This window comes from Melospiza georgiana, chromosome 3 (assembly GCF_028018845.1).
Source record: "Melospiza georgiana isolate bMelGeo1 chromosome 3, bMelGeo1.pri, whole genome shotgun sequence".
Classification (NCBI taxonomy): domain Eukaryota; kingdom Metazoa; phylum Chordata; class Aves; order Passeriformes; family Passerellidae; genus Melospiza; species Melospiza georgiana.
The window spans coordinates 37,522,084-37,548,707 of NC_080432.1; the positions used below are offsets into that span (position 1 = coordinate 37,522,084).

The 26,624-nt window shown below is 41.0% G+C and overlaps 1 protein-coding gene across 1 annotated transcript; it reads right to left on the reverse strand.

The window, feature by feature from the left end:
* Positions 1 to 15,725: 15,725 nt before the first annotated feature.
* On the reverse strand, positions 15,726 to 23,071 carry LOC131081941 (cytochrome c oxidase subunit 7A-related protein, mitochondrial). The gene is made up of 3 exons (XM_058021352.1): positions 22,702 to 23,071; positions 16,977 to 17,108; positions 15,726 to 16,120 (listed from the first exon to the last, which is right to left on the reverse strand). Exons 1-3 carry the CDS (start codon positions 22,771 to 22,773, stop codon positions 15,977 to 15,979), a joined length of 348 nt encoding a protein of 115 aa, XP_057877335.1. The 5' UTR covers positions 22,774 to 23,071; the 3' UTR covers positions 15,726 to 15,976.
* Between the last annotated feature and the right edge of the window lie 3,553 nt (positions 23,072 to 26,624).

Below are 26,624 nucleotides of genomic sequence, written 5' to 3' on the forward strand. Positions count from 1 at the left end.
TGCTTTTGAGAATGGTACATAGACAAAGAATGGTTTCCTGCTTGCTAAAATCATCTGCAGGTGGCCAGGCACTGTAGCCCAGGGGGCAGCTGGGCAAGGACCGTAGCAAGGACTCACCTTCTGTTTCATGAGGTGACTTTGTGCAGGTGACAGGGCTTTGCTGAACACTAGGCTTAGATTCAAAGTTCAGATCCTAAACAGAGTATGAGGGAGAGAAAAGTGCTTGGCAAGATGAGGTGAAGCCACAGAGTGGTGTTAACTGGGAGAATCCCTGGGGGAGCTGTGCAGCTCATGCTGCGTGCCATCACTGCCTTTGGTTGGATTTTTCTGCACCCTTGTTGTTTGCATGGGAAGGGTAATAAGGAGAGGCAATGAAGGAAAGATGTGTCCAAAGCCAATGGAGATGCTGGTTCTGGCTATATCCATGTGCCTCTGCTCACCCAGGGCTCTGGTGCACAAACACGAGTAGGGAGGAGAGTCACAAACTGTTCATGAAGTGGATGTGCAAATTGTCTCAAAACAAAAGAAAAAAAATTGGACTAGGAAAAACAGGTTGGCTGCAGATCTAGTCTGTGAATCATGGATATGAATGTTTCTTACATTCTGGGGTAGAGTTTCTTTAAATTTCAGAAATTACATGTTTTCATCATGTAGTCAAGAGATTTACTCCACTGGGTGCCTGTCTCTTTTCCTATTTCAAACCATATTTTATGCTGGAATATTTTTGGACTTTCTAGGGATTTTGTCATTTTGATATTCTCCTGCGAGAAGAAGTTTTTTCTTGTTTTGTCTTCAGTTCTTGTCTTAGATATCTGGTGCTCCTATTTCTTAAATGTAGCCTCAGATAGAAAGGTGTTATGTTCTAACTAGAAAAATAAAAAAGAAAAGGTTATTAAGAACTGGAATTCAGCTGTAAATGTTTGTACAATCCTCTCTGCAGATGTTCTTACATAGTGGTACGTAATACTTTTGTGAACGTGACTAAGCATTGCAAATAAATGTGAATATAAAGGTGTCTATTTTGCTGATACTGTAGACTAGATATGTAGGGGTTGAGTTGCACAGCTGAAGTTGTTTCTGTCAATAGTCAACATCAATCCAGCACTGTGAAGCTGGAATAATAACAGCAATAAAGAAGAAAATTAATGAGCAGTAATGTAATCATATGAGAGAGGATTTAGAACATGTTGGTACCTGGCCTGATTAGAGATGCAAAGAGGGCTGTTCAATTTGTGGGTGAATTTAGAATAATGACTCTTAGAGTATAGACTACAGTGAAAGAATAGCTGCTAATTGGAAAGTTGGTGCTGCATGCTGAACAGGAGGTTGACAGGCGAGCTAATTTAGAAACAGCCCCAGCAGATTTCTGCTGAAGGCTCAGTGACAGAGAGCAAGGGACAAGAGGATGAGACTGGTATTGAGGGTGAGCCAGAACCTTCTTTTTCAGATGATTTGCAAACACAGGAATAGTCTGAATTGCACTGAGACCAACTTGTTGCCCTGGTTCTTGGGGCTCCCTTGGTTCCAGGGGACAACTTTCTCCATTTGCAGGGAAATTTATAACACTGTATTTTGTGTTGAGAGATTGAGAGTGAACCACATACTGTGAGCTCTGTGAATTTGAACCTCTGAAATAAAAACTGCAAAACCAAAGAAATCTCACTCTGAGTACTTTTGCTACCCCAAGAAGACAAAATGAAAATGTTAAACATCAGGAGTGGAGAGGGAGACTTGGTAGTGAGAAATGCTGTGGTTTGGACTGATAAGATTCAGAATGTCTCTAAATGCAAACAAATACCATCCACACTGCTTGGTGAGATTGTATTGGCAGGGATCTGGCAAAACTATGATGTAGAATTCCAGCTATTTGGTCCATGCCAGCAAGGGGGAGTTGGTGTGGATGTCTGAGCCTGGCCATGTATCAGTCTGACAGCTATCGCTCGTCACTGGAGCAGGACCATGCACAGGTGGTGGGACAGCAGGGCTGAGACTCATGGTGCGCTCAATAAAAAGTTCTGAGATGGGTTGAGTCAAGGTTTCCTCCTCTGCCTGCCTGACCTGAGACTTGAGGCACTCTTATTTGCCTCATGATTCTGTTCAGGGTTTTGGGAGGAAGCTGTGGTGCTTCCTTTTGAAGGCTGAAGGAGCTAGTATCCATTGTCAGTGCATCCACTTTTTATCTGATGCAGCAAAAGGCAGAGCACCAGGTGTCCCCTTGCCCCATGTGCTTGTGGAGCAGGTGGGTGCAGTTCCCAATTGCTTTTGCAGCAACTGGAGGATTTTACTCTACAGCAGTGCTGTTACTTTTTTTTTCTTTTTAATACAATTAATGAACTTTTAAAAACTCCCTAGTGGGCGTGTGGGTCCAACATAGCAAATACCAGCCAAGCACGAAGCATTTCTGAGAATAAGGCTGAGACACTGCTGCGCTGGGGAAAATGGGGCAAAAATGCTTCACTGAGCTGGGAGCTCAGAGCCTGGTGGCTAAACTAAAACTTAGACAGTCAGCCTGCCTTCCATCTGCAACTGTACAAAGCCAGTTTCAGCATACAACCCACTTCAATAGCTTGGACCTTTGTTTTCTCAGGCTTTGTTTCTACCTTAGGGGGAAACACTCATATGTACCACACTTCCTTTTTACTGTGTCCTTAAAAAAGGTTTTAACATAAGTCCAAAAGCACTCTGAGACTACAGGAACCTGACCTTTCCTTAGCTTAAAGGCAGTGTGCAACAGGCTTTGTGGATTCTAATCACGCACAGAATTAATGTAATGATTTTTAATGAGACAACATATTATGATTAAAACACCGACTGGTGAATGAGGGCAATAAAAGTATTAGAGATTTTTATCTTCTGAGTATTGAGAGTTCAGAGCTCACTAATAACCTTGGGTCTCAGGATGCTAATAATAACACTTGATGTTGCTAGGGAATGGTGCTGCCTGACACATGGTGAATTCTGTGTGGTAGGATATGCCTAAGGCATGTTGGCAACTTGCTAAATCCTTTTATTATTTTATTGATCACAAAAACTCTTTGATGACCCACAAATTTGGATGCACTCTGCAGTGTTTGTTCACATTACTTGTCCTGATTAAGGGGCTTATTAAAGAGCATTTTACTGCAGCATGACTATTTTCAATATTAGTTGCTGATGACAGTGCTCCAGGGGTAGTAGCATTTTTAGGGTAGTAGGGTTTTCCAGTGTTGTGACAATTATGTGACACTAAATTGCTACATATCTTAAGATATTGGGCACCTCTTTGTACCTTTGCTTAAAAATATGGAGTTTACCAGAAAAGAATTTATGGAAAAGTTCATTTCTTCCTCCCTTTTTATGCTACTTCCTAGTCAGGATTTCCATATTTGCCTAGGGCAAATACTGAATTTCACATTTGTAGGTTTTCTTCTTTTCAGATAGGCAATTGACATTATTATCAGAAATGCACATTTTCAGTGCAATATCGAATTTCAGATTGACCACAATGCCTCATTTAGAAAACAAGAATGCAGACCCCATGGTACTGCTGTGCCTGGTGGCAGATGCAGCTGAATCTCAGTGCTCTGACAGATGAGTGCAGTGATGCAGCCAGAGCACCTCAAAGAGGGCAGTCATGGTCTCAATCCAACTTGGCCATGGTGTTTGGATCTTGTGGGCCATCCCAAGTTATCCTTTCACTCCTGTAAAGTATTAGTGTCTGATGCAGTGATATTGCTCCCCTTTGCTTTGGCCAAAGCGCTCATCTTGAGCTCTGTTTTACTTAATAAGGAATAAGGTTTACTGAAACATAGAGGTCAGTTATGCAATATGTGTTTTAATCTACTCTCCATCTATAGATCCCTCTCTGATAATGATTTAAATGCACGTTTTTGATCTCCTTCACAATATAGAGAATTAAATTTCTGGAGACATCTTCAAACTGATGCTTTGACAGAGTAGGAAGCTGAGAGATCTGTGTTCCTAGTGTCAGAAAAAGCAGCAGAATGCACCTGCTGTTTGTGATTTGTTGGGGCTAAATTGCCACCTGTAATCTTGTCTGCCAGACTGTCGGTAGTGCCAGATTATTTCTATGTTGTCTGTTACCTGATTAAAATATTAAAGAGGATCCAGGACAAGTGTTACCTTGAAGGGGAGGGAGGAGGTTTGACAGACCAAGTGTGACTGCCACAGGAGAGCAGGCATGAATTCTTCTGCTGCACACAGAGAAGTTTATCTTTAGTCTTATCAGGATCCTTTCACACTTCCCATGAATGTAGAGTGTCCTCTCACTTTTAGCTGGATATATCTACTCCTAAGTAGCTACTTAATAGGGCTTTATTCAAATATATAACATGGATTTGATTTTGACAAAAATAACCCTGGGGAAACTGTGACCAGTGGGATCCTAAGACAGGTAATCAACATCCGTACAACTGTGTGTTGAAACAAAATCCATTCCTACAGTTTGAAAATCAAAGCTTTGTTATTCAAAGGTGGGGGACCACAGATGGTCCCTAACTTTGCATTGTGCCTGTTCAAAACAGGCACTGAGCTTATTTCCTCTCCTCCCTCCATGTTTCACTAACAAGAAAAACTCCCAATGTCAGCCTTGGGCAATGGAATTGTGATGGTGGCCACCATGCTGCAACCCTGGCAAATGCTGAATGTTCACTGTCCCCTTTGCAAAGCTGAACTGCAAGTGTTCATACTCTTATAAGAGCCACTGTCCCTTCACTGGGACAAAAAAACTAAGAGTTGGCTAGGGATGCTAGGGCTCTGTCCTGGTTTTGCAATAATTGAATTTTAGTTAAGGGAAAAATCATCAACTCATAGTGAAATAAAATATTGGAGATTGTCAGTAAAGCTCCTATTACAGAAATGAAAATATTTGCACAGCAGAAAGCCAAGGAGAACACTCCATCTCACCAGCCATTCTTGTTTCCCTTCCATATATCCCTATATGAAACAGATTTTGATTTCTGCTTGTTCTTAAAGCCTCAGGTCACCTTTGGGTGCTCAGAAATGTGTTTTTCCCAGTGCCATGTGTTCCTTTCAAAGTGGGGATCAGTTTCAGCATAATCTTATACTGCATCAATTTTGGGCACTTATCAAATTCAAATTAAAATATTTTGAAGATATGATTATGTAGGGGGATGGAATATAATAAAATAAAGATAGTGTAGAAAGTAATCTTACCCCTAAGGAGCTGCAGCTGGCTCAATTATCAAAGATTAGGAATAGGCCTGACTTTACCAGGCCACAGCTGTAGCCAGTGAGAAGAAGAGTGCTATAAAAGAGTGGGGTGGCTGGGTGAGAGGGGAACTGCAGTCAGTGGCTGTTTTGTGAAGCAGAAAGGATCAGTGCTCTGAGGGATTGCCCACAAGAAATACCAAGGAGGTATGAAACTTTTGTGATCAGGAGACAATATGGAACCTCTGCAATAAGATGACAATATGATTATCTTAAGTTTTCCATGTTTTTGGAAAGGAGAAGGACAGGTTCATCATCAAGGAAAAGAGAAATATATTTACATGAAGCGTTGCACCATCCAAATTCAATATCCGGGGTTAAACACAAAGGTCAATGAATCAGAAATTGTTTTCAAATCATTCCAGCTCCAAGAAGCAGTATAGTCACTTTAATTAATAATTGAGTTTTAAGCACCGACAGAAAACACTGCTTAATGTCGTGTTATTAAACTCTGGAGTGTTTTGTATCATCAAAGTTCCACTAAATGGTAGAAATTTAAATAATTTTCAAGTGCTCATCCCCAGACCTCTTCATCTTGATGCTTATGTTCTTAGCATATATTTGTCTGAGAAACACTTATAAACAAACTCTTTACTGAGATGTTGGACTATGCTCGTTGCCTTCTGAGAGGAATCAGCTTTGCTCAAGGAGAACTCTTAATGGTTTCTAATGGAAGGTTTGCCTTCTCCTGTCCACTCCTAGAGAAATATCTCCCTTGGAAAAGTAGTTAGCCCTCATGCAGTGGTGAAAATTAAAACTATTTGGATATTGACTTTGCATAGTAGTTTGGACATTCTAGGTAAATGCTGCAGGGAAATTCAGTGTCATAATTTATATAATTCCTGTCCTTTGGATGCCATTTCAAGTTTTGCTTTGACAGACTTGGGGTTTCATGTCATGTGTACTGGTCTAAGTTTATTAAAATCTGTAATGGTTCACTGTAAAACCTCATTCCAATTTTTTTCCTCTGTACATTTTTCAGTCTTCGTTAATTTAATTAGCCTTAAAATTAGTCTCCATCCTGATTTCCCTCTATTTTTTTGTGTTATACATTCTGTTCTAGGGTGCTAACTCCACTCACTCATCTCTGTGAAAGGTAAATGTGCTTGTTAGAACACCATCAAACCATTTACACTAAGAGCCAGACGAATTTAGTTTTATTTTGTTTTCTTAAAACAAAGCTTTTCTTAAAAAGCTTCTGTCGAGGCAGTCAGTTCCTATGGAACACAAATGATGCAAACTAGGCTTAAATTCAGTGAATAGTCTAATCTACACAAGGATGAAGAGACCTATAAGAAATTGTGCATGCGTTTCTGTATAATGGTTTTATCCCAGAAATTCTAGATAATTCTAAATTCTAGATTCTTGGGCTTCCTCCTGTGTTTTGGGGAGGGGTGGGGGCTTTTTGCTGCTCTAGTTTTCTTTGGTGGGTGTTTTTTTGAGGAGGTGAGGGGAGATGGGCTGTCATTTAAAGATTCAGAAACATTATGTATGTTATTTTGTTCTAAAGTTGACAAGTTCTCAAGGTTAGATGACTTGAGATTAATAGCTTTTGTTTCAAAGCAAATGGACTCCTTTAAGATCAACTTGAAATAGAAATGCCCCAGTTTTTCTTACCCCTATAGGGCCATTGAATTAAAATGTCATTATCCTAAATTTACTTTGAGCAGATATAACAATTGCAGCAGATAAAATGAGAACTACACCTCTTTTTTTCTTCCCCCAATTCTTGTGCAAGCCATGAAATACATTTCAAACCTTTTGTTACAGGATTGAAATGAAAATACCACAGTTCATTTCTAAGAAAATGTTATTAAAATTAAGGATTAATAGAGTAAATCACACTTGATTTGTAACCAAAATGATACAAATAGCTACAAATAAAGGACCAATTTGCTATTCTAAGAATGGAGCTGTTGCAAGTAATGATAGAGCTTGTTCTAAATTCTACAAAAATAAAATTTATAGCAACAAGATGATGCGCCACAGCCATTCAAACTGCCAGGTCCAATGGGCTCCTCTAGCTCACAGAACCCAGCTGCTTTCCACAAACACAGCTCTAAAGTTGCTCATAGTCATTAGTGCCATTGGTAATAATAAATATATTATTATATATTATTTATATATTATAAATATAATAAAAAATGCTGCTTTATCTCCTAACAGAAAACTGACCTTGTATGAGATAAAGGTGGTTTCAGAGTGAATCTAAGATATGTATTACATGTACTCAAGACTAATTCCAGTGTGTCTGGCCATAAATTATTCTTTGTTACAAAAACATTATAGCAAATACACCATTACTTCTACATTGTTTTCTGCACCCCTTTCATGTGTGTCTTAGGTGAAACTCCAACCAAGACTCACGTGGACTGTAATATTTGGCTTCAGTCACAGAGTTGGTTGTACTGTAATTAGTGCTGTGAGTAAATCAAAATACTTAGATCAAAATCAGAAATTGCAAAGGGTAATATATAAAAATATAACATTAAATCTCCAAGGATGTTTTATCTATAGAAATAGATTATAACACGACTGTGAGGAACTTTCAGTCTTAATTATACAAGACTAGCTCTTGCTCACTCTGCACTACTAAGCAAAAGTAGATTTTTCATGCCACTCTTCTACTTAATAAAAACAAATTAGCACAAAGTAGTAGAACTAGATTCAGGCAAGCATATTTGTCCTTGTAGGGAGAGTCAAATCAGCATCTTGGGTCTATAAAGTATGTAGTACTCAGTGAAAAATGTGGTAACTCTTTTCAAATTAAAAAAAAAAAACAAAAAAACTCAAACCTTTTGGTCATTGTAACAGTGTTTGGTGGGAAGTAGATTGTGAGTCTACCATGGATAAGGAGTATTTTTACTAAATGCTCTGGTTTCACAAGGGAGAGATCTAAACTCCCGCCCTGACACCCATCTTGCAGCTTCTAGTTATATTATCCCTGCAGATGATCTCACCAGGCTAGTATGACAACACAGATTTATGTGGATACCTCAGATGGTAAAAGGACAATTTAATTATTTTATTTATTTTATTATTTAATACAATTTTATTATAATTGCTCTATAGTTTGGGCTGTACTCTGCGTCCTGTGAACTTTAATGTCCTGAAAGAGCACCATGATGGGTCACACGTACTGGCACAAATTGTCAGTTGGCACTTGTGTTGGCATCTTGCCCAAGTTCTGTGTCTGGAGCTGCAAGGATGTGGCCTATCGCAAAGAGCTTCATGGGAAAGAAATTGCTCTCTGATACTTGATCTTTCTGACTGGGAGAGATGAAACATGGAAGGACTCTTGAGAGGGGAGGAACCTGTGGGTATTCCCTGACAAAATCTGTAAAAATGGACAGAAACTCTGCCAGGTGTCTTGGTTTTATGGTTTGGTGTTTATTTCTTGTTTCCCCTGCTGCTCTTCACCCTAACTTTGAATGTTTGTGTAACAGATTGTTGTAACCCAAACATAAAGAACTTTGTTCTTTGACTGGTACCACTTCCACTTTGGTCTGGATTTTGCCAGTAAGAATCAAACTTGGGCAGGTTGCTATGCAACATATAATTGTGCTCATAAAATGGTGAAGAGTGTGGAAAGACAATCTAAAAATGAGTTTATACCTTGCCAGAAACAAGACTTGTTCTGATTCAGCCCCATGAGATAGGACATGTCCAATTTATGGCAACTTGCCTGGGCTCTTCTAGTGCTGACATTGTGTGTACTAACAAAGCTGACTCTAAAAAGGATAGCATATAGGATCTTTGCAATTTCGCCACACAAAATTTCATAAATAGAAAACCACTTGTTTGAGACCACAAGCTCATTTGGAGACCATCGTGCCTCTGCATTTGCAGCTCTAGGAGAGCAGTCATGCTCACAGTGTAAAACTGAAACAATTACTTAGTGAGAAAAGAAGTAAGCAAGGCATTATTGGTGCATTTTTGCCTAATAGATATTAAAATATGAAGTTTGAGAGTGTGGTAAGAGTTAAACTCCAAATTGTTTAAAGTGGATTTCAAATGCTGGATAAAATCCTAGGGGGTTTTAAACTTTTCCTTTGTCTCGTGAATACATATTTTGTTGAGTTTCACATTAATTTCTTCAAGCCAGTGGTGCCAACCTGCATGTTACAGGCAAAAGGTTTGTTAAAGGTACTAGATTCCATTTACTGATTTATTTCTTTTCCTGGAAATATATTTTTCCTGAAGTACAACTGAAAACCAGAATTATCCTTGAAAGCAATGTGTATTAGTTCTAAGAAAGAAAGCACATAATTCCTCATTCATGCACTGAGTTCAGCAGCTTTAAAGCTCAGTTATCAGGATCAGAAGTGCTAATACAAGATAAGAAACAATAGTGATCTTTAGCAGAATTACTTATAAAAGCAAGGGATGTTAAGAGCAGTTAGGACTTGACTGAGCATTTGAAGACTCTTATGCAGCCAGTTAAAATTTAAAAAGATTAAAAGATAAACATAGATCAATGATCCTGATAAAGTGGATGTATCAAGTGATCATTTCAGTTTACAGTATGCAAAAACCAGGGAGAAGAGATGAATCTAGTTAATACTGTGACTGACAGGTTCTTTCTGTATTCCTTTGGTTTAATCCAATACTATTTAAATTAAGAAGATGGGATTTGAGACCAGGAAATCCATACCAGTTTTTTATTGCAAGCTGTTAGTCAGTGAAAGTAAAGATATGCTACACACTTGATTAATTTCCTGAAGGGCATGTGTACTTTGGAATTATTCCAGCATTTTAATAGTGTCACATCTGGATATTATGTTTATATTTTATACATGTTGCAGTACAGAGAGATCAGTACACAGCTTCTCTGTGGGCAGACTACACGGGCATGGTCTGGGAGGTTTTGCATAGCTGGGTATGTGTCTAAGAAAAAAAGCACCCCTTTGTTTAGTGAGCCATTCTTCAGCGGCCATGGAAAGATGTTACAGAGCTTCAGGAAGGGCTCCAGGTGAAACCTGTAAGTCTCTGAGAGTGAAAAATTAAAAATCTCTCTTTTGGTTTGTTTTGAAAATGTCCATCTCTGAAAAGACAGTGTAAGGATACAGTGCTCCAAGCTGCTTGGTGCCTCCACCTTCTGAACCTTATGTGGACTTCAACCTGCTTGACTGCAGAATAGGGCTTTCCTGTAGCTGCTGTTGTTTTGCAAGAGCCTAAAGTCTGGCCTCCCGTTAATTCTGCAGGGTTATGCTGCTGACAATGAGTATGATGAAGTGTGGGTTTTGTTTTGCATATGAGCAGAATTGCTTAATCAGTTCCAATTAGAAAACTAATACATTTTCTTAAAGTTTATGCAAGAACAAGCTTTATTATGTAGCACTTGCTCTTTATGTTAGAAAATCTGCATTTCATTAGTCTTGTTCTCTTTGCTGCAAGTCGGGATCAAGTTGGTGGAACTGACATTTACAAGATCTCCACTCCACCAAACATGTTCCCCTTGTTTTCTTCCAGTGTGCTGTTTTGTTTTTAGTTTAAGGGAAGACACAATTAGCATTTATGCAGTATTGTGGATTAGACAATGTACAGCCTTCTGTCATGAGTAGGTAAGCAACTGAAGATTACACAGGTGTTCTTCCTCACATGTAACAAGAATCTTCAAAAGGATAAGAATGGTTTCCTGTGGTTGGAAGAGCATCTGGCTAACCCAGGCAGGGCGTGATGAACTCTGCCATGGATGCTGTCAGCCATCTCCATGCCTCAAGTGAGAGCTTTGTAATGGACACACACTATAACTGATGCTTAAATTTCTAATTTGGGGTGTGCAAAATTAGGGCTCAGTGGTGAAATGTATCCAAGATATTTGAGGTAGCATCACACCATAAATAGATAAAGCACTTAAAGTAAAATTATATGTGTGACTGAATTGTAAGGAAGATATGAAAAAGGGTACAAAAATGCATTTGAGGTAACAGAGCTTGAAGTGCAAGAATGTTGCAGAGAAGAAGTATTTCCTCTCTTTCTCTGAAATACAGTTTGATGCTTGTAAGCAACGAGTCATTTGATTCTCTATGTTTGCACACCTGTAGAACAGCTTCTTCAAAGACTTCTCACTAAAGTAAGACTTTCAGTGGGTTGGCAGGATCATGTACTTGACAAAGGAGACTTCCAGGGCTTGTTCTAGCTTGCAGAGAAAAAATAATGTGACAGATTATATGAATATTTGAGAATTTATTTTGAAGCAGTTAGAAACAATTCAATTTCTTTTGTGGGACAGAATATTTAAGAAATGATGTAAAAAAGGAAGAGCTAGAAAAATTTTCATAGTCTTCAGAATAAGAATGTGGGAGTGAGGAAGGGGGAAAAGCAAGAGTGGTATGCAGCTGATGAAATGAAGAAAAATACTTCCCCCTCTCTCCCACCTCCCCAGTTTTGCAGCACTGGATCCACTGGGAAAAATCATTCAGAAAAAACATTTTATCAGGGAGTATCATGTCTCTTTGAAGCCAGAGGATGATGACTGCGTTCTTGTAGCCCCTAAGCTTGTAGATCTGGGCTGCCTGCAATAGACTGGGCAGTATATGTATGAGAAAACAGACCCTTGAACTCAACTTTCTTGAATTTTGAGATAATTAATGTCCAAAAAAAGTGATGCCTTCTGTCTAGTGCCATATCCAAAAGCAGTCTGGGATCGTGTGCGAGGCACCAGGAGATAAGATCTGATGTTAGTGAGAGACCACACTGATGCTTGACAGCATCAACCTTATTTCCTGATTATAGGAATGCCTGTACTCCCTCTCACAGCAAATATGCTTCTGTCTCTTAGTAATCTGTGCATCACTTGCACTGCAGCTAACTGGAATTGCTTCAAAATAATGATCTTTTATAAATGAAGATGCAATTAGTACTGAATATGCAAAATGCTTAAAATGTTATTTATTCTGCCTACTGCTTGACATTAATGCTTAGAATGAAGGCAAATTCTTCCCACTATTTTAAAACAGAGATCAAGCTTTGGCTTCCTTGTGAAACTCTTCACTGAGGTGAAGGACAGGAAAGGGGAGAAATTTACTATGTCATAAAATGCAGATAACTTACACCTTTTTCAGAACAGTTTAGCGTGATTTTACACGCAACTTAGCCAATGCACACCCATTTTTCTCTTTGTAGAAAAGTATCTGAATTTTTCAAATTTTAGGATCTGCAGGGGTATAGTTTGTGAGAGAAGTCACCAAAAATGCCCCATCTGATCTGTGATTCTTAAAGCCTCTTGGAAGGCAGAAAGGAGGATAAAGACAGAACAAGTACAGTGTACCTATATGCAAAGAAACTGTTAAACACTCAATTGGGCTTTTTTAGTTCTGTAAGATTAGATTCCAAATTTTCAAGTTTCTCATGTTTTTGTTCTTTACAGTGTCTTTTAATTAGAAAGCTTTGCTTTAAGGCAAGATCAAACAGTTAAATGTCTCAGTATGGAAATAATCAGTCTGTTGACAATTTCAGATGTTAAGGCAAAAGTCTGTTGGGACTGTAGGGTCACACTACAGTACTGTGGAGGAATCCTCTCCTTAACATACTTTAATTTTTAAAGCAGCTGTAAGACATATGTGCATACTATCAGTGTCTTCTCAAATGCCTTTATTTTACTACTCCCACACAAAAGGTAGGGGAGGAGATCTTACTTAAAAACCATTACAAAGATATAACTATTGAATCCAGGTTGCCACAGAAATAATTTAAGAAGCAAAACCACTGTCTCTCAACAATGAGATAATGCCATGGGGGATGGATGATTATCCATGAGATAATTTTGTTCCAGTGTATTCTAAATCTCAGCTGCTTTCCCTTCCAAACTTGGCACCTTGGGGTATGAGAGCTTATTATAATTTATTCTCTAATATACATTCAACCCAAAACACTAGAGTATAAGCTATCATTTAAAATGGCTTTTTTTCTCCCCCCAGTCCTTTGTGCTGGTAGGTTGCATATTTTCTGTGAGAAAGCAGAGAGGGTCTTTATAAAACAAGAACACTATAATGAAGTTGCAGTTCCCATCAGATTCCTACTTCTGGGGATCACATCTCATAATATTGAAGTAGCCTCGATGCTGCAAGTCACCCCTGGTTCTCCTTATCTAAGCCCTTATTTAACAATCAGGCCAGGGTCAGACTACTCCTTTTAGAAGTAAGAGTGGTCTTGAAGGCTTAAGATGATGATTAGGTGGCTGTGTTACAAATAATAATTCAAAACACTTGGACCCTTTTGAATCCTCACAGAAGTCTGGTGTCAGTATTTTAAAAGAGATTGTTTTAAGAGTTGTTTTATTTAGGGAGAAAAAGGATTTACCATGTTGAGATTTCTTCACGATGATCTCAAAACTAATTGAGGAAAGGGGCAAAATTTTGCTGCCACAGACTAATGAGGTTACAGCTTGGAAACTTTTCCTGGTTTTCAGAGCACTTTGCTGAGGGAACATAGAAATGCAGTCTGGCCTTTCCCTCAGACCTGGAGCAGTACTCAGTGGCTGCAGACAAGCCTCTGTTCTTTAACCCCCAGCTGAACCATGGGTTTGAATCTCACAAGCTGAAGCAGAACTCTCATCCTGCTTCAAGTGGGTCAGCTTTTGGGAGAAGGGCAAAGTGAACACAGTTCTTCAAAACTTAAGACACTGGGGGGTGAAAGGGGGAGAAAAATACAGTGGATTATGTAGTCTCTTGTTTATTTGCAAAATCTGACAGGTGGTTTTTGTGCCCTTGGCACGTGTTCTCAGCTGCTGACACAGAGCTGGAAAAAGGGAGGCCAAGGGCCATTCTGCTATCTGTGACTTCAGCCATGACCTCTAACTGCAAGACATGAACCCAATGTCCTAGCTGAGTTACTGAAAGCAAGCTGGGCCTGAGTGCTAAGGCTGTCATTCCTTCCATGAGAGTATTCCCACTGCCTAATGAGCTGTGGGATAACAGCTTGGTTATTTTATCCACATCTGCTTTAGCAACAAGCAGAAAGTTCTTACCTGCTAGATGAGTGTTAAAAATAATTGGTTTGAAACAAAAAAAAAACAAGTACTATCACAAAAACAGACAAAAAGAGAAAATCCCTAACACACCCCTCCAAAAAAAACAAAACCAAATCAGAAAACTAAGAGCATGGAAATACTCTGGACAGAGCTCAGCTTCATGAAAATCTATTTGTCAAGTTTACGTGCACAATATCCTTTATTAGAAAATTCTTGTAGGCAGTCCTTGATAGGTGGTATGTAGGGAAGACAGACAACAACCTACTGTGCTGTTTTCTTTTTTCTTTTTCTTTTTTCTTATTTTTTTTCTTTTTTGTAGTATTTAGCAGCCTACAGCACTAGATTGAGTGCCATGGAAGCATGGGCTACTGAGGAGATAATAAATTCTGCAAGAGCTGACAGTTGTGTTGCCTCTACTGATAAAGTATTTATATCTGCTATTCTTTGACTCTTGCTGTCCTTACAAAACTATTTTTCATTGACTTAAATCTCTCCCATCCCGAAATACCAACCTTGACTGAAACCTGAGATCACAGTACGAGCAACTCTTGCCTATAAAGCAGTAATAAGGCTTTGATGTAACTTAAATGGAAAAAAACCAATTTTTTTTAGCAAAGATTGAAAAAAGGCAGTTTCATTTCCTTTATCAACTATTTTTCTTATTTACTTTGAAGGTTGTTTCTGCACAGTTCTGAGACAGATGGGTCATTACAGAGGTCAGTAAATCAATGTTCAGGGGCAGAGGAGGAATTATGAAATCAGAGGATGCATTTTGTGAAGACTTGTATGAAACTTGCAGTTCAAGGCTCTGCTATTACAAGGGTAATATAAAGGGCTGTATTGGCTTATCTCTCTTTCATCCACAGAAATGAGTGTACATAAATAGCTATGTGCAGGCACTGGAAATAGTAAGCAGCTGAATGATGACAGCAACCTGTTTCACCAAAAATTACAGTTAAAGACACAGTGCGGTCTGGGAGAGGTTTTAAGAGCTTTTCCATCTCAAAAAGATGACAGCAAGGTAGCTGAATCAATTTTATTATGTGAGATCTTCAAGTTGAACCTATAAGTACACCAATATGTTTACTTCACTACCAGGTGTGCTGAAATGCTCTGAAACTTTTGAGACTTGACTCTTTCAGTGTTCATGTAGCTATCTTCATTGCATGGCAATACAGCTGGACAAAGGAAACCAGTGTAACTGATGCTATAATAATGGCGCACTCTGCTGCATACAGTGACGCTACAGCTATGGAATAAATCCACTTTAAATGCTCCAGAGAGACAAGCCCTTTGTCCTACCACCAGAGGTGGAATATTATTTACTAATGTTCCAGGATTTGGAAAAGTATAGGACAGAAATAGGTTCCCAGTATGCTATAATTATTTTTTTTTTTTGCTTTTAGTGTTTTGGAAACTAGCAGCATCCTTCCACTAAGGAATGTGGTACATAGCTCACAAATGATTTGTCCTGTCCTCTCTCTAACATTGTTTAAGTTGGGGGAGAGATGGAAGGCAAAGCTTAACTTTCTCCAACTGTTTATTAACTCCTGCAAGACAAGAAAAACTACAACCATATGTTAAAATATTGTATTTCTCTGTTTACATTGGTGTTTTAGAATACATAAGGCAACAGATTTTAAAACATTTTCTCCAAGAAATCCGATCTGAATAACGATCCCTATGTGATCACAGGGAACAGATTTAAGTGCAAAGTGGTCATGCAGGATATCCTTCAGTGGAGTGTTGAGAGTCCCATGAGGTGTGGTTCATTTATTTTTGTTTCTTTGGCTGTGAGGCAATGAACAGTGCTACCAGACAGTAGAAAGTCCCTCCTATTGTCAGAGCCATCGTGGTCCGATAGAGCAGCTTGTCTGGATATCCTAGCTTCAGGTGTACTGGCAGTCCATCTGATCTCTGTGGGAAGAGTTCAAGGAGAAAACAAGCAAAAAAGAAATTAACACCCATACTGAGGTCATTAAGGAATAAGCTACTTAGGTAAATTAAGAGACTTCTGAGAGGGAAGCCTCCTGACAAATGGGCTCACTACAACCAAGTGTTTTTTGTCTAGCAAGACAAATGCAAGGCAAGTTAATTTTGTTAGCCAAAGCTGTTAAGTGCAAGCAGAAAGAATGTATCTTGAAATGTTTCTCAAGAGGACCTGGATGGGAGAAGTGTCACTAACAACAGAATGTGAAAAGATATATATAAAAAATTATTCACCGAGTCAGACTGACACATTCCAAATAGAAGTGGCATGTAAGAGAGAAAAGGGAACATTATATAAAGCACATTCTTGAGGCTTAAACAAAAGCTTAACTCATTTTTTTTTAAGAAAAGTCCTACGTTTAGAAATTCCATAGCTAACAAACTGGCTTTGAAAACTTTACTGTGCTGCTCTTATACTGCACTATAAACAGCTTCAGCAACATTCAAATTATTATACACAAAAGAGTAACAATTTGCTTTGCTCTTCCACATCTGCTTTAAGGCAGACATGTGGATTCCCAGAGAGAAAGTGCTTCCAATAGTCAAATGGTACAACGACCAATTTCAGCAAAAAGACAATGTTGCTGCATTTAACCACTTTCTGTATTTATCTACTATTCAAGGCATATTATGTACTTTGCAGTATAGTACAAGTACACAGGTTATACTGTATGTGACAGTTTCTTGACTAGACTTTACAGAATTCAGGTATTGTAGAATGGCAAAAGTAGTTAGCTATGTTAAATAAGGACAGAAATGTCCCACTCTCCAGTGTTGTCATTACCTGAAAAACTTTCTGTAGGTCTGGCACTTTGTTTCTACCCAAGAAAGAATCAGCTGGTGATAAACCTGGAGCAGGTTTACTTGTCCCAAAAATCAGATGTGGGTAATCAGTGGGAGCTAATGGTTTGAGTCCCTGCATAAATAGAGATTAAAATATCAAGGTGTATCACTTGTAAATATACCAATTGTTACATTAGGCAGGCACACTGCCAGACATTAAAAGGATACATTACAAAGAGTATTTATCTGGTATGAAGACTTGTGACAAATACATTGGTGGTCCACTGATATCTTGGTGACAACTTGGGGTCAGAGCTTAGCAAGGAAAATAGCAGCCTCCTTTCCTATCTCCTCGTGGCATGAATTTATAGCTGTTATTTTTCTGTGCTGGTACTTGGTCCAAATTACCGCTTCTGTTTTACACAGAGACTATCTAGGACTCTCTCTGAGAAGTAGGATTAGGATCAAGGATCCCTGATGCTAAGGTCCGAGTGAGGAGGAATAAGTTCTACCTCCTGAATGCTGCAAGCAGTAGCCATAAATAACTAAGCCTTAAATAATTTGGATGAATAGTTTGGGGATTTAAAAAAAAAAAAGTATGAGGATGATTTGGGTCACACAGAAGTGTAAATGGTGCTCAAGGCCCTTCAGAGACCCTGATATAGCAGATATTTTGTGCAGGTGTAACTACATCCTATAGTTCAGATGTTGCTGCAACTTCCCACACCCCAATGTACGCCCCATGAGAAGCACAGCTCAACTTCCTTTTGGTTCACAAGGTTGTACTCTACTCTGTACTCTACTTTGCCATACCTAGAAACGACATAATTCAGTTCTGTGACAAAGGGCACAAAGTCACAGCCAACATGAGGTGGCTTCCTTGTTTTTATTACTGTAGTTAAACTTAAATTACATCTGGACGTGCAGCAGTGATGTTTCACATTGTGTCTCTCAAAACAGCTGAATTTTTTTTTTTTCCTAACTTGCCACAGAAATTAAAAGCATTGTACAGTCAGTTCAATGCAACATGTTTTTATTACAAACAGAAGCAGCCACAGGTCAAGACTGCACTGAAATTCTGGTTTCTGTTCAAAGGACTAGTTGATGCATTTTATATTGAAGAGAACTGTGTGACAATAACTGGAGCTGGAAGCAGACTGGCACTCTCTCTTTTGTGCCAGCCATAGACCAGATGTGTTTTGCTTATGCAAATTCTCTGCTGCAACAGGAATCTTCAGCAGAAAAAACAGGTTTCTCAGCCTCCCAAAATAGCCTCTGGAATGGTCATCAGAGCTATACCCTGAAGATGCAGGTTCAGCTTCCCACTCTTGTAGTGCCTGACTAAATGTTAGAATCCACTTGTGACCTTTCTGGTTATGTGTGAAAGGCAGCAGCAAAACTGAATTTCTTTCTTCCTACTGAGCAGGCTCGCACAGAAGGCAAGCACTAAATCATTTAAGACCAGTGACCACTTCTGGCCACACTGCAATGAAGGAAGCATCTAGGAAACTATTGTTAGCCAGGGGAAGTTACTAATTATATATTCAAGGCTTTGTACCAGCTACATCAGAGGCCTTGAAGAAAGCAATAAGCAATTTTGGACAAGTATTTTTGTCTATAGGAACTTTAAGTACTTAATTAGATTTGTCTTTTAAAAGTTGGTGATTTGACAGAAATAACTATAGAACAGATGTTTATACTAAATGTGCAGGTGACTTCTTCTCCAAACCTTTTCTTGCCTTCTTGCTTGTTAGTATCACAGCAAATGTGAAAATGCACATCTTTTCTGTGCCCTAAAGTTTCCAGTTCTGAATCTCCCTTTTGCCTTCCTGAAAGCCCAATGTTTTCAGGAGCAGTGCCCTCCAATAACTTCAGTAGTTAGTAAATCAACAACTGTAGGTTATTGCATACTCTTTCAGCCTTTGGAAATACATTCCTGTTCAGATGCTTTTAAGAGCCCCTTCTGCAGACCCCACTCAAGAGACAAACTTCATTGTGAAATCAAATGGAACCAGTTCAGAAAACTCACATAATCATCCATGTACTGGTGTAAATTACTTCCAAAGCAGCATGGTGCCACTCCAGGACATCACACAGCAATTTAAATAAAAAACACTGATGTTGTTCACTGGCTTCAGGAATGAGTACAACCAAACACATGCTGCAGAAGGGAGACAGGTCAGTTTGCTTAACACAGACACTGCATTAATTAAAGTTCCTCACCAATGAAAAATTTCACTTGAATTCCAAGTGAATTGAGTCTTGGCCAACCCCAAACAAGCACAGTTAAATTAGTGCAAACGGGGGGCTGTTCCACCTTGTTACTTGCCTGTGGTTATTGAGAGAAAATGGCAAGTGCTTTATCTCACATCCAGTTTACTAAGCTTAGCATGGCTGAGGAGAAATCCACAGTGTAATGTAAAGGCTGAATTTCACTGCAGAAATTTTTTAAGAACTGACACATCTTAAATGACCCTTGGTCACTGTATTTAACATTACTAAAGCCATGGGTTTATTTAATGACTGGTATCAGAGTCTCACTACACTCAGAAGAGTACTGAGGAATTAATGCCTCTACACATCTGACCTATGCTTCATTTAAAAAAAAAAGTTAATAATTAATAATTCCTCTTCTGATATTAAGGTGTTAAGCTTTTATTTTTAATCACTATAACATGATTTTTTTCCAAGTCTTGGACAAAGTACAGCAGATGTAGTTATGCAGAAGAGTCAACATCAGCTGATTTCATCAGCATGCTACAGCAATGACTTTTTCAAAGTCCTGAAAGTTCTCAATGAAAGGTCAGGACACGTAGCTAATCCAAGAGAGCAAACAAGAGTTCTCTGCCTACCCCTTCTGCAGAGTGTGTTTGTTTTCCTGTCAGAGGTCTGAGGATCTTAGGACCCAATGTATCTGTTGGTTGGCCATCAGGCTCAAAGTTAAAACAAATTTACACCTTGCTAGTATGAATCTACAAGTTAGATTTACATTTTCCTGACAGTAAAAAACAGTTAAGGACTTGAAGCATAATTTAATGGAGATAGCACCACTCCTAAATTTTTAAATGTAAGGGGAGTTGCTCAAACAGATCCAAGAATGAGCAAGGAGAGGAAGCTGAGGTAAGGACCAAAGGGGAATGGGGAAGTTACTCTGAGAATTAAGGTTGCAGAACATGCATTAAAACAATTTCTGTGAACCTACTGAACCTAGACACTTCTAAACTAAGTAGCAGGTCCTTCACAGAATACACCTCACTGCCTTAAGTTAAATATATTTGTTATGACTAACACAAGGCTCTTAGGTAAAACCACTTCAGTCTTTGTACTGGGATGACAATCCAAGGACAGTGATTTTGTGTACCTATTAAGTATTATCTAGGGCATAAAAGGTTACATATTATAGATTCTAAGCAATTCATATCGGCTAAAATCAAAACATCTGTGGCTCATGAAGGCTTTAAATAGCTACAAGCAAAATAAGTTGCATGAAGTGAAAATACTGTAGTACAAGTAAATTCCTGCTAGTAAATGTCTTTTGTGTTCAATAGAAGAACTAGGGAAAAGTTCATGTACTTGTCCTCATCTGACACCTTGTGAAACTGGTTCCAGTGACTGTACTTTAAACATAAGCTAACTCTTTAATATTTTTATTGAATTTGTAATGGTTATGGCAGTCATTCTCCTCCTAAATATGAAGAGTAGTTTTCACCCCTCAACTAGCTAAGGAAGTTCCCATTTATTCAAACAAGATAAATTGTTCAGACTACTTTATACAACTTTGTTAAATGCAAAATTAAGTCTTCTACGCATGCTAAGTTTGAGATGGAAAGAACAATATGGATTTCAAACTTGAGAGGTTGTTTTTTGTTAGTTGTTAGTTAACTGTTGTTAGTTAGCTGTTTTGTTAAGCTGTTAGTTATGTTATTGTCAGCAAAATGATTTCTGAAATCCACTTAGACAGATATTTTGCAAGCCCACAGTAAGCTTAAACCTGCAGCAAAACAGTGTTCTGTTGGGAAGCACCAGAATGTAACTGCACGGAACAAAGACAATTAGTATACTGCATATTTTACCAAGGAGAATTTGAATGGCAGAATGTCTTCACTTTTCAAGAAACATCAAAATAAACAGAAGCATAAAAAGCAAACCACTTTACATGCTGAACTATAGTTTTAATAAACAGAGCAATGAAATCAATAGGAAAAAATATCTTACTTTGTTTTGAATTTAACACCTTACCACTCATGGGATTACCCTTATATTTCAATTGCTGTTTATTGAAAACATTTTTAGCAGACTGATGGCTCTAAGTGTGTCACCTGGGAATTCAGTCAAGCTTAGGGGAAAAAAAAAAAAAAGGAAATTCTACCAAAAATCTGGTCTTATAACATTATAAAAAGGGACTGAAAGTAACTTTTAAAAATGTAGGAGGTTCTTTACTGTTTAGGCTTGAAGTCCTTCCCCATTCCTCCCCCAAGCCTTTGCTCTCCACTATGAAGTATCAATGTTTATTCTCCAAACATAACTTTGTCTAGAGAGGTAAGAAGTGCCCCAATCACTGCAGCAGTGCTGGATGTATTGCTACTGTGTAAGTGCTGTACATACTCGAATATTATTTATTCTGGTGTCTTCCCTTTTTTGCACCCCTGACCCTCAACAGCTATCCAGGAAGCCTTCCAAAGTGATGGGGAGAGACAAGGACAAAAAACCTTCTTGGGACAGAAACTCTGTTACCTCGATGTTTATTTAAGATCCTAAGTTAATTCGGGATGGAAGGGCTCTCTACTGCTCTTTGGTCCAGAGCAAGGTGACAGCAGGCGGCTGTGGATTTTGTCTGGCCTGGCCCTGAAAGCCTGTGAGGACAGAGGGCACAGCCTCCCTCCCCAGGCAGCTGCTCCACTGCCTGACTCTTCCCACCATGATAATGTCTTTCCTTCTGTCCAGCCTGAACCCCTCTCCTTGCAGTTTACGCCTGGTGTCTTTGCCTTCCTACCACGGACCCCTGTGCAGAGCCTGGCTCCATCCTGCTAACCTCGGCTGGCTGCTGACCTCGGCTGAACTCACTCCAGTTGTCATTTCCAGAGCAGGAGGCCCAGAGCTGGACACAGCACCTGGATGTGATCCAGTAAGTGTTGAGCTGGGACAGTGATGCTTTCCTCCATCAGCAGCTCACAGGGTGATACAGCCGGGACGCTGCTGGCTTCTGCCTGGCAGCCCCTCCACAGCTCCACCACAAAGGGCCTCAGCTGCCACCCCACAACCACGCAAGGGCTCTACCTAACCCCAAACTGTAACCCTAAACCCTAACCCATAAAATGAAAAGAAAAAAAGGTGACAGAGTCGCTGTCCCCGGAGGTGTTTCAGGAAAGCCAGGACGCGGCACTCGGTGCCATGGTCCAGCTGACACGGAGGCGCTCGGTCACAGACTGGACTCTACGATCCCGGAGGCCTTTCCAACCTAACTGATTCCGCGCTCCGGAGATTTTAAAACCCCGCCAGGCACCGCTCAGCTCCGGAACAGTCCTCTGTGCTGAAAGCGCGTTAATTCCTTGCCACAGCCCCCAGTAACATCCCAAAGCCGACTGCAGGCAGAGCGCGCTCCGGTCTCGCCCAAGGTCACGCGCGGGGCCGGGTACGTTCGGTGCCCGCGGGGGCGGCCGAGCCCAGCCCGGCCCGGCTCACCCAAGGCCCGCGGTGCCGCAGCCCCGGCCGGGTGCGGGTGTTACCTGTGGGGTGTAGGCGGCGGACGACGTGGCCCCGGTGAGGCGCTGCGTGAAGCCGCTGAACTTGTAGTACATGGCGGGCCGGGGCGGGCACCGGCTGCGACGGCTCGGCCGAAAGGCCCCGCCCCGCCCCGCGCCGGCTTTTCTGCGCCGCCGTAACGCCCAAGGGCCCCGCCGGCTCGCAGGGACGCCTGCGCGGGAGGGCGCGGAAAGAATGAGACTGAAAAACAGAAAAGTTCGAAAAAATACAGTGGCCTGCGCCGAAGCAGTGCGAACTCGCCTCTCCCGAGCGCGCCCGCCGCTCCCGGAAAAACGAGGCCGGCGGCAATTTCCAGTCAGGCAGGGCAGCCGAGCCCCCGGAGCGGCGGGGCGGCAACGGCAGGGACGGGGCGGGAGGGGGGCAGGATGCGAGCCCGGGGCGGGCGGGGCGTGCTTGGCTCCAGCCAATCGGCGCAGGCGGGAGGCGAGGCTCCGCCCACACCGGGTGCCGGGGCGGAGCGCGCGGGCGGTGCCTCCCACAGGGCCCCGCCCGGCCCGGCCCGTGCGCGCCGCCCGCGGCGTGAGGGCAGCGCCGGGTGGGGAGCGCCGCTCTGCTGGGTCTTACCCAGCGGGCACCCGCTGTGCCGCAAGGCTGTAGTCACAGAGTCACTTAGGTTGGGAAAGACCTCCGGGAGCATCGCGTCCCAGCTATGAGCGACCGCATCCGTGTAACTAGACCGGGCACTGAGTGCACGTCTGGGCTTTCCTTAAACACCTCCCGGGTCGGTGACTCCACCACCCGCCCCGGGCACGCCATTTCAGTGCCCAATCGCTCTTTCTGTGAAGAAATTCCTACCTAAACCTCCCCAGGGGCTGTTTGAGGTCATTTCCTCTCATACTGCTGCTGGTCCCCTGGGAGAGGCGGCCGACCCCCACATGGCCACAGCCCCGTTCGGGAATGGCAGTGACAAGGTGGTGTGCGGGAGCCTCCCTTCTCCCTAAACACCCCCAGCTCCCGCAGCTGCTCTCACAGGGCTTGTGCTCCAGACCCTTCCCCAGCTCCACTGCCCTTCTCTGGACACACTCCAGCCCCTCCATGTCGTTCCTGTATTGAGGGACCCAGAGCTGGACACAGGACTCGATATGTGGCCTCACCAGTGCAGGGGACAAATCACTTCCCTGGTCCTGCTGGTCACACTATTGCTGTTACAGGCACACGGAATATTTATTTCAGAGGTGTGCAAGCCTGGGTCCTCAGTGGTGTTCCAGAAATCCAGTGCAGCAACTACCAAAACTTTTTACTTTGTATGTATTTTAGCAAACAGAGGCGTGAATAGTAATTGGCTAGAAGTTGCCTAGTTCTTTTATTACTTAGTATACTCTCTTCTATTTGTCAATAATTTTCTTGGTTTTTTTTGTTTCCCATACTAATTAGTCCACAGGCTCAGTCTTCCTCTTCTCTTGGGTCTGTGGGTTTATTGATGGTCTGAGTCGGTGGTTGCCACCTCCCTCTCCCCAGAATACCTTTTACCCAGTCAGAGCTGATTCAGCACAGTTGCTGAGTTGGCTTCCTTATCTTGGGCGTTCCATCAGATGTCTTTGTGGTCTGTAAATTCTGCATTCTTTGTGTCCGCTATCATTGGTACATCCTTCTTCCTACATCCTAAACCTTTGTTAACCTTCCCCTAGGTCTGAGATCACTGAGTCATGTCAAGCCCTAAATCTTAATAAGGTTTAATAAGGCAATTCTATCAACAAGAAATTTGTCTTTCTGAGCCCAGGACACCTCTGAGAGTTTGCTTGTTAGCTGCTATCTGTTTCACAGATTACCTCTCCTTTCTTTTTGATTAGGCTGCAATGTATACAAAGATCAAACAACATCCTTTCTTAAGAAAATTTATACATATTTCACATTTTGCAACAGATCCAACAGTGGTTTTGTTTTCTGGAGCTAAATCTCTGTCTCCACTCTAACAAGCAATTCACGTCTCTTATCAAGGGATTTCCTTCTCTCCTGCCATCTTCCAAAAACATCTGAAATGTTTAAAGTTGTGTAAAATAGGGCTCTTGCTAAACGAAGTCAGCATCCTAAACCGGGGGACTGGGACACAGTGCTGCTTCTGTCTGTGAATGTAGTGTTCCTGGGAAGCCAGCAGCCCCTCATCTGCCGTGGGCCATGGCACAGACTTGCCCTGCACAGAGCTCTTGGGCTGTGGTATTCCTCCATCCCTCCATGCCTGCTCTGGATCCCAGGCAGGTGCCAGCTGGCGTGCTGTCAGTGACCCAGAGCATCCTGCTGTGACAAGCCTAGCAGCATGAATTCATGGCTGGAGTTCATGCTGTGGGCTGGCTGAGATTAAACATACTGAGGCCTGGCTGAAAAGGATCATTTATTGGTAATATTTAATCATTAGTGACTTCCATCAGTTAGATCATTGCTCACTGAGAGTCCCACATGCAGTTTTGAAGATATGTGTGCTATAAAAATATCTGTGGTCATGCACTGAGTGAAAACTATTAAAATGTGCTTTGCTTATAAACTGGGGGAAGATCTATTCATAGGAGATATTTTAGAAAGTAAAATACCCATATAAAATGTGTGAGATGATTTCTTTACCCACCCGTGTAACGCCTTCTACTTAGATTTTAGAATTTGAGTTTGGTGGTGGCAAAAGGGAGCCTTGAGTTTCCTTAGATTTATTCTATATCAACCTATACAGGATTACCACTGCTCAGTACAGGGGAAGCCCTTGGGAGCCCTGCACATCCATTCACTTGTGAGAGCAGGGCTATGACCCAGAACCCTGGGTCTCTGTTGCACCAGTTCTTGCCTGTGCCTGTTGCCCTGAAGGCAGGTTTTCTTCTTGGGGAAATTTCAAGCCTACAAACTCTGTCTGTGCTGTTCTCCTATGGAGAGAACCAGCTGGGTGCTCCATGTGTAGTACCCTGTGTCAGGAACATTAACTGGAGAGGATATGTTATTTGCTCAGTAAGTAGGAAATTTATGGAAATATTTTGTAAATGTTACAGGAAGAATTGTGAAATCCCTGTAGCTTTCAAGACTAGGCAGTATTAAAGAACTGGAAGATGTTCTGCATAATTTATGGTTGAAAAGAATTTGCTGCTCAGGATTCTGTTTATTCCTGAGAAAAATAAACTAAAAATGGTTTGATGACAGGTCTGTCTGTAATGGAGCAGACAACCCTGGAGGTGTGGGACACATATTCTTTTAGTAGAATGATATGAACCATAGGTGGGTTTGTGTGGTAACAGTCCTGACCTTTTGAAATCCATGGGATCTAGCTCTTATTATAATGATCCTGGGTATATTTGTCTGCAGGTTCCTCCAGTTCAGTTCTACCAGCATTTGCCAGAAGAAATAGTGTGCCAACCTAAAGTTGTGTTGTATTTTGCTGTTCTGCCTTTTGTTCCAGTAGGAATGCATGCTGCAGTTCCACCTGAGGTTTTGGGGTGGGTCATGCCTTGAGATAACACCATTGTGTACCTGGTTCTTGCTTCATTGTTGCTCTTGAATAAAATTCTTGAAAAATCATTCAGTATTGACTGAAAGCCAGAGAAAGAAAAGGTTTGTGCCCTGGAACTCCAAGGAAGCTGTGGAAAAGGTACAGATTTATCCTCTTTTTCAGTTAATCAATTTAAGTCTTGATGCTTAAAGGTAAGCTGTGAAACTTTGCTGCCGCAAGCTGTTGGAAAAAAACCTAGGTGTGATCTCTCTCTTGTTTTAGCTCACAAAATTGAAGATGGGAATTGTTTACCTTGCAAGAGAGAGGCATGGGAAGATGACATGAATAAAATTACAGTTACAAATTGAAGTTCTGCTGTTGTTTGTGTACCACAGGAGCATGAGAACATTCCATGACAAAAAAAAAAAAAAGCATAAAGTCTTTCCTTTAAAGGAAGAAACTTGGTTTTGTCTTAGACTTGTG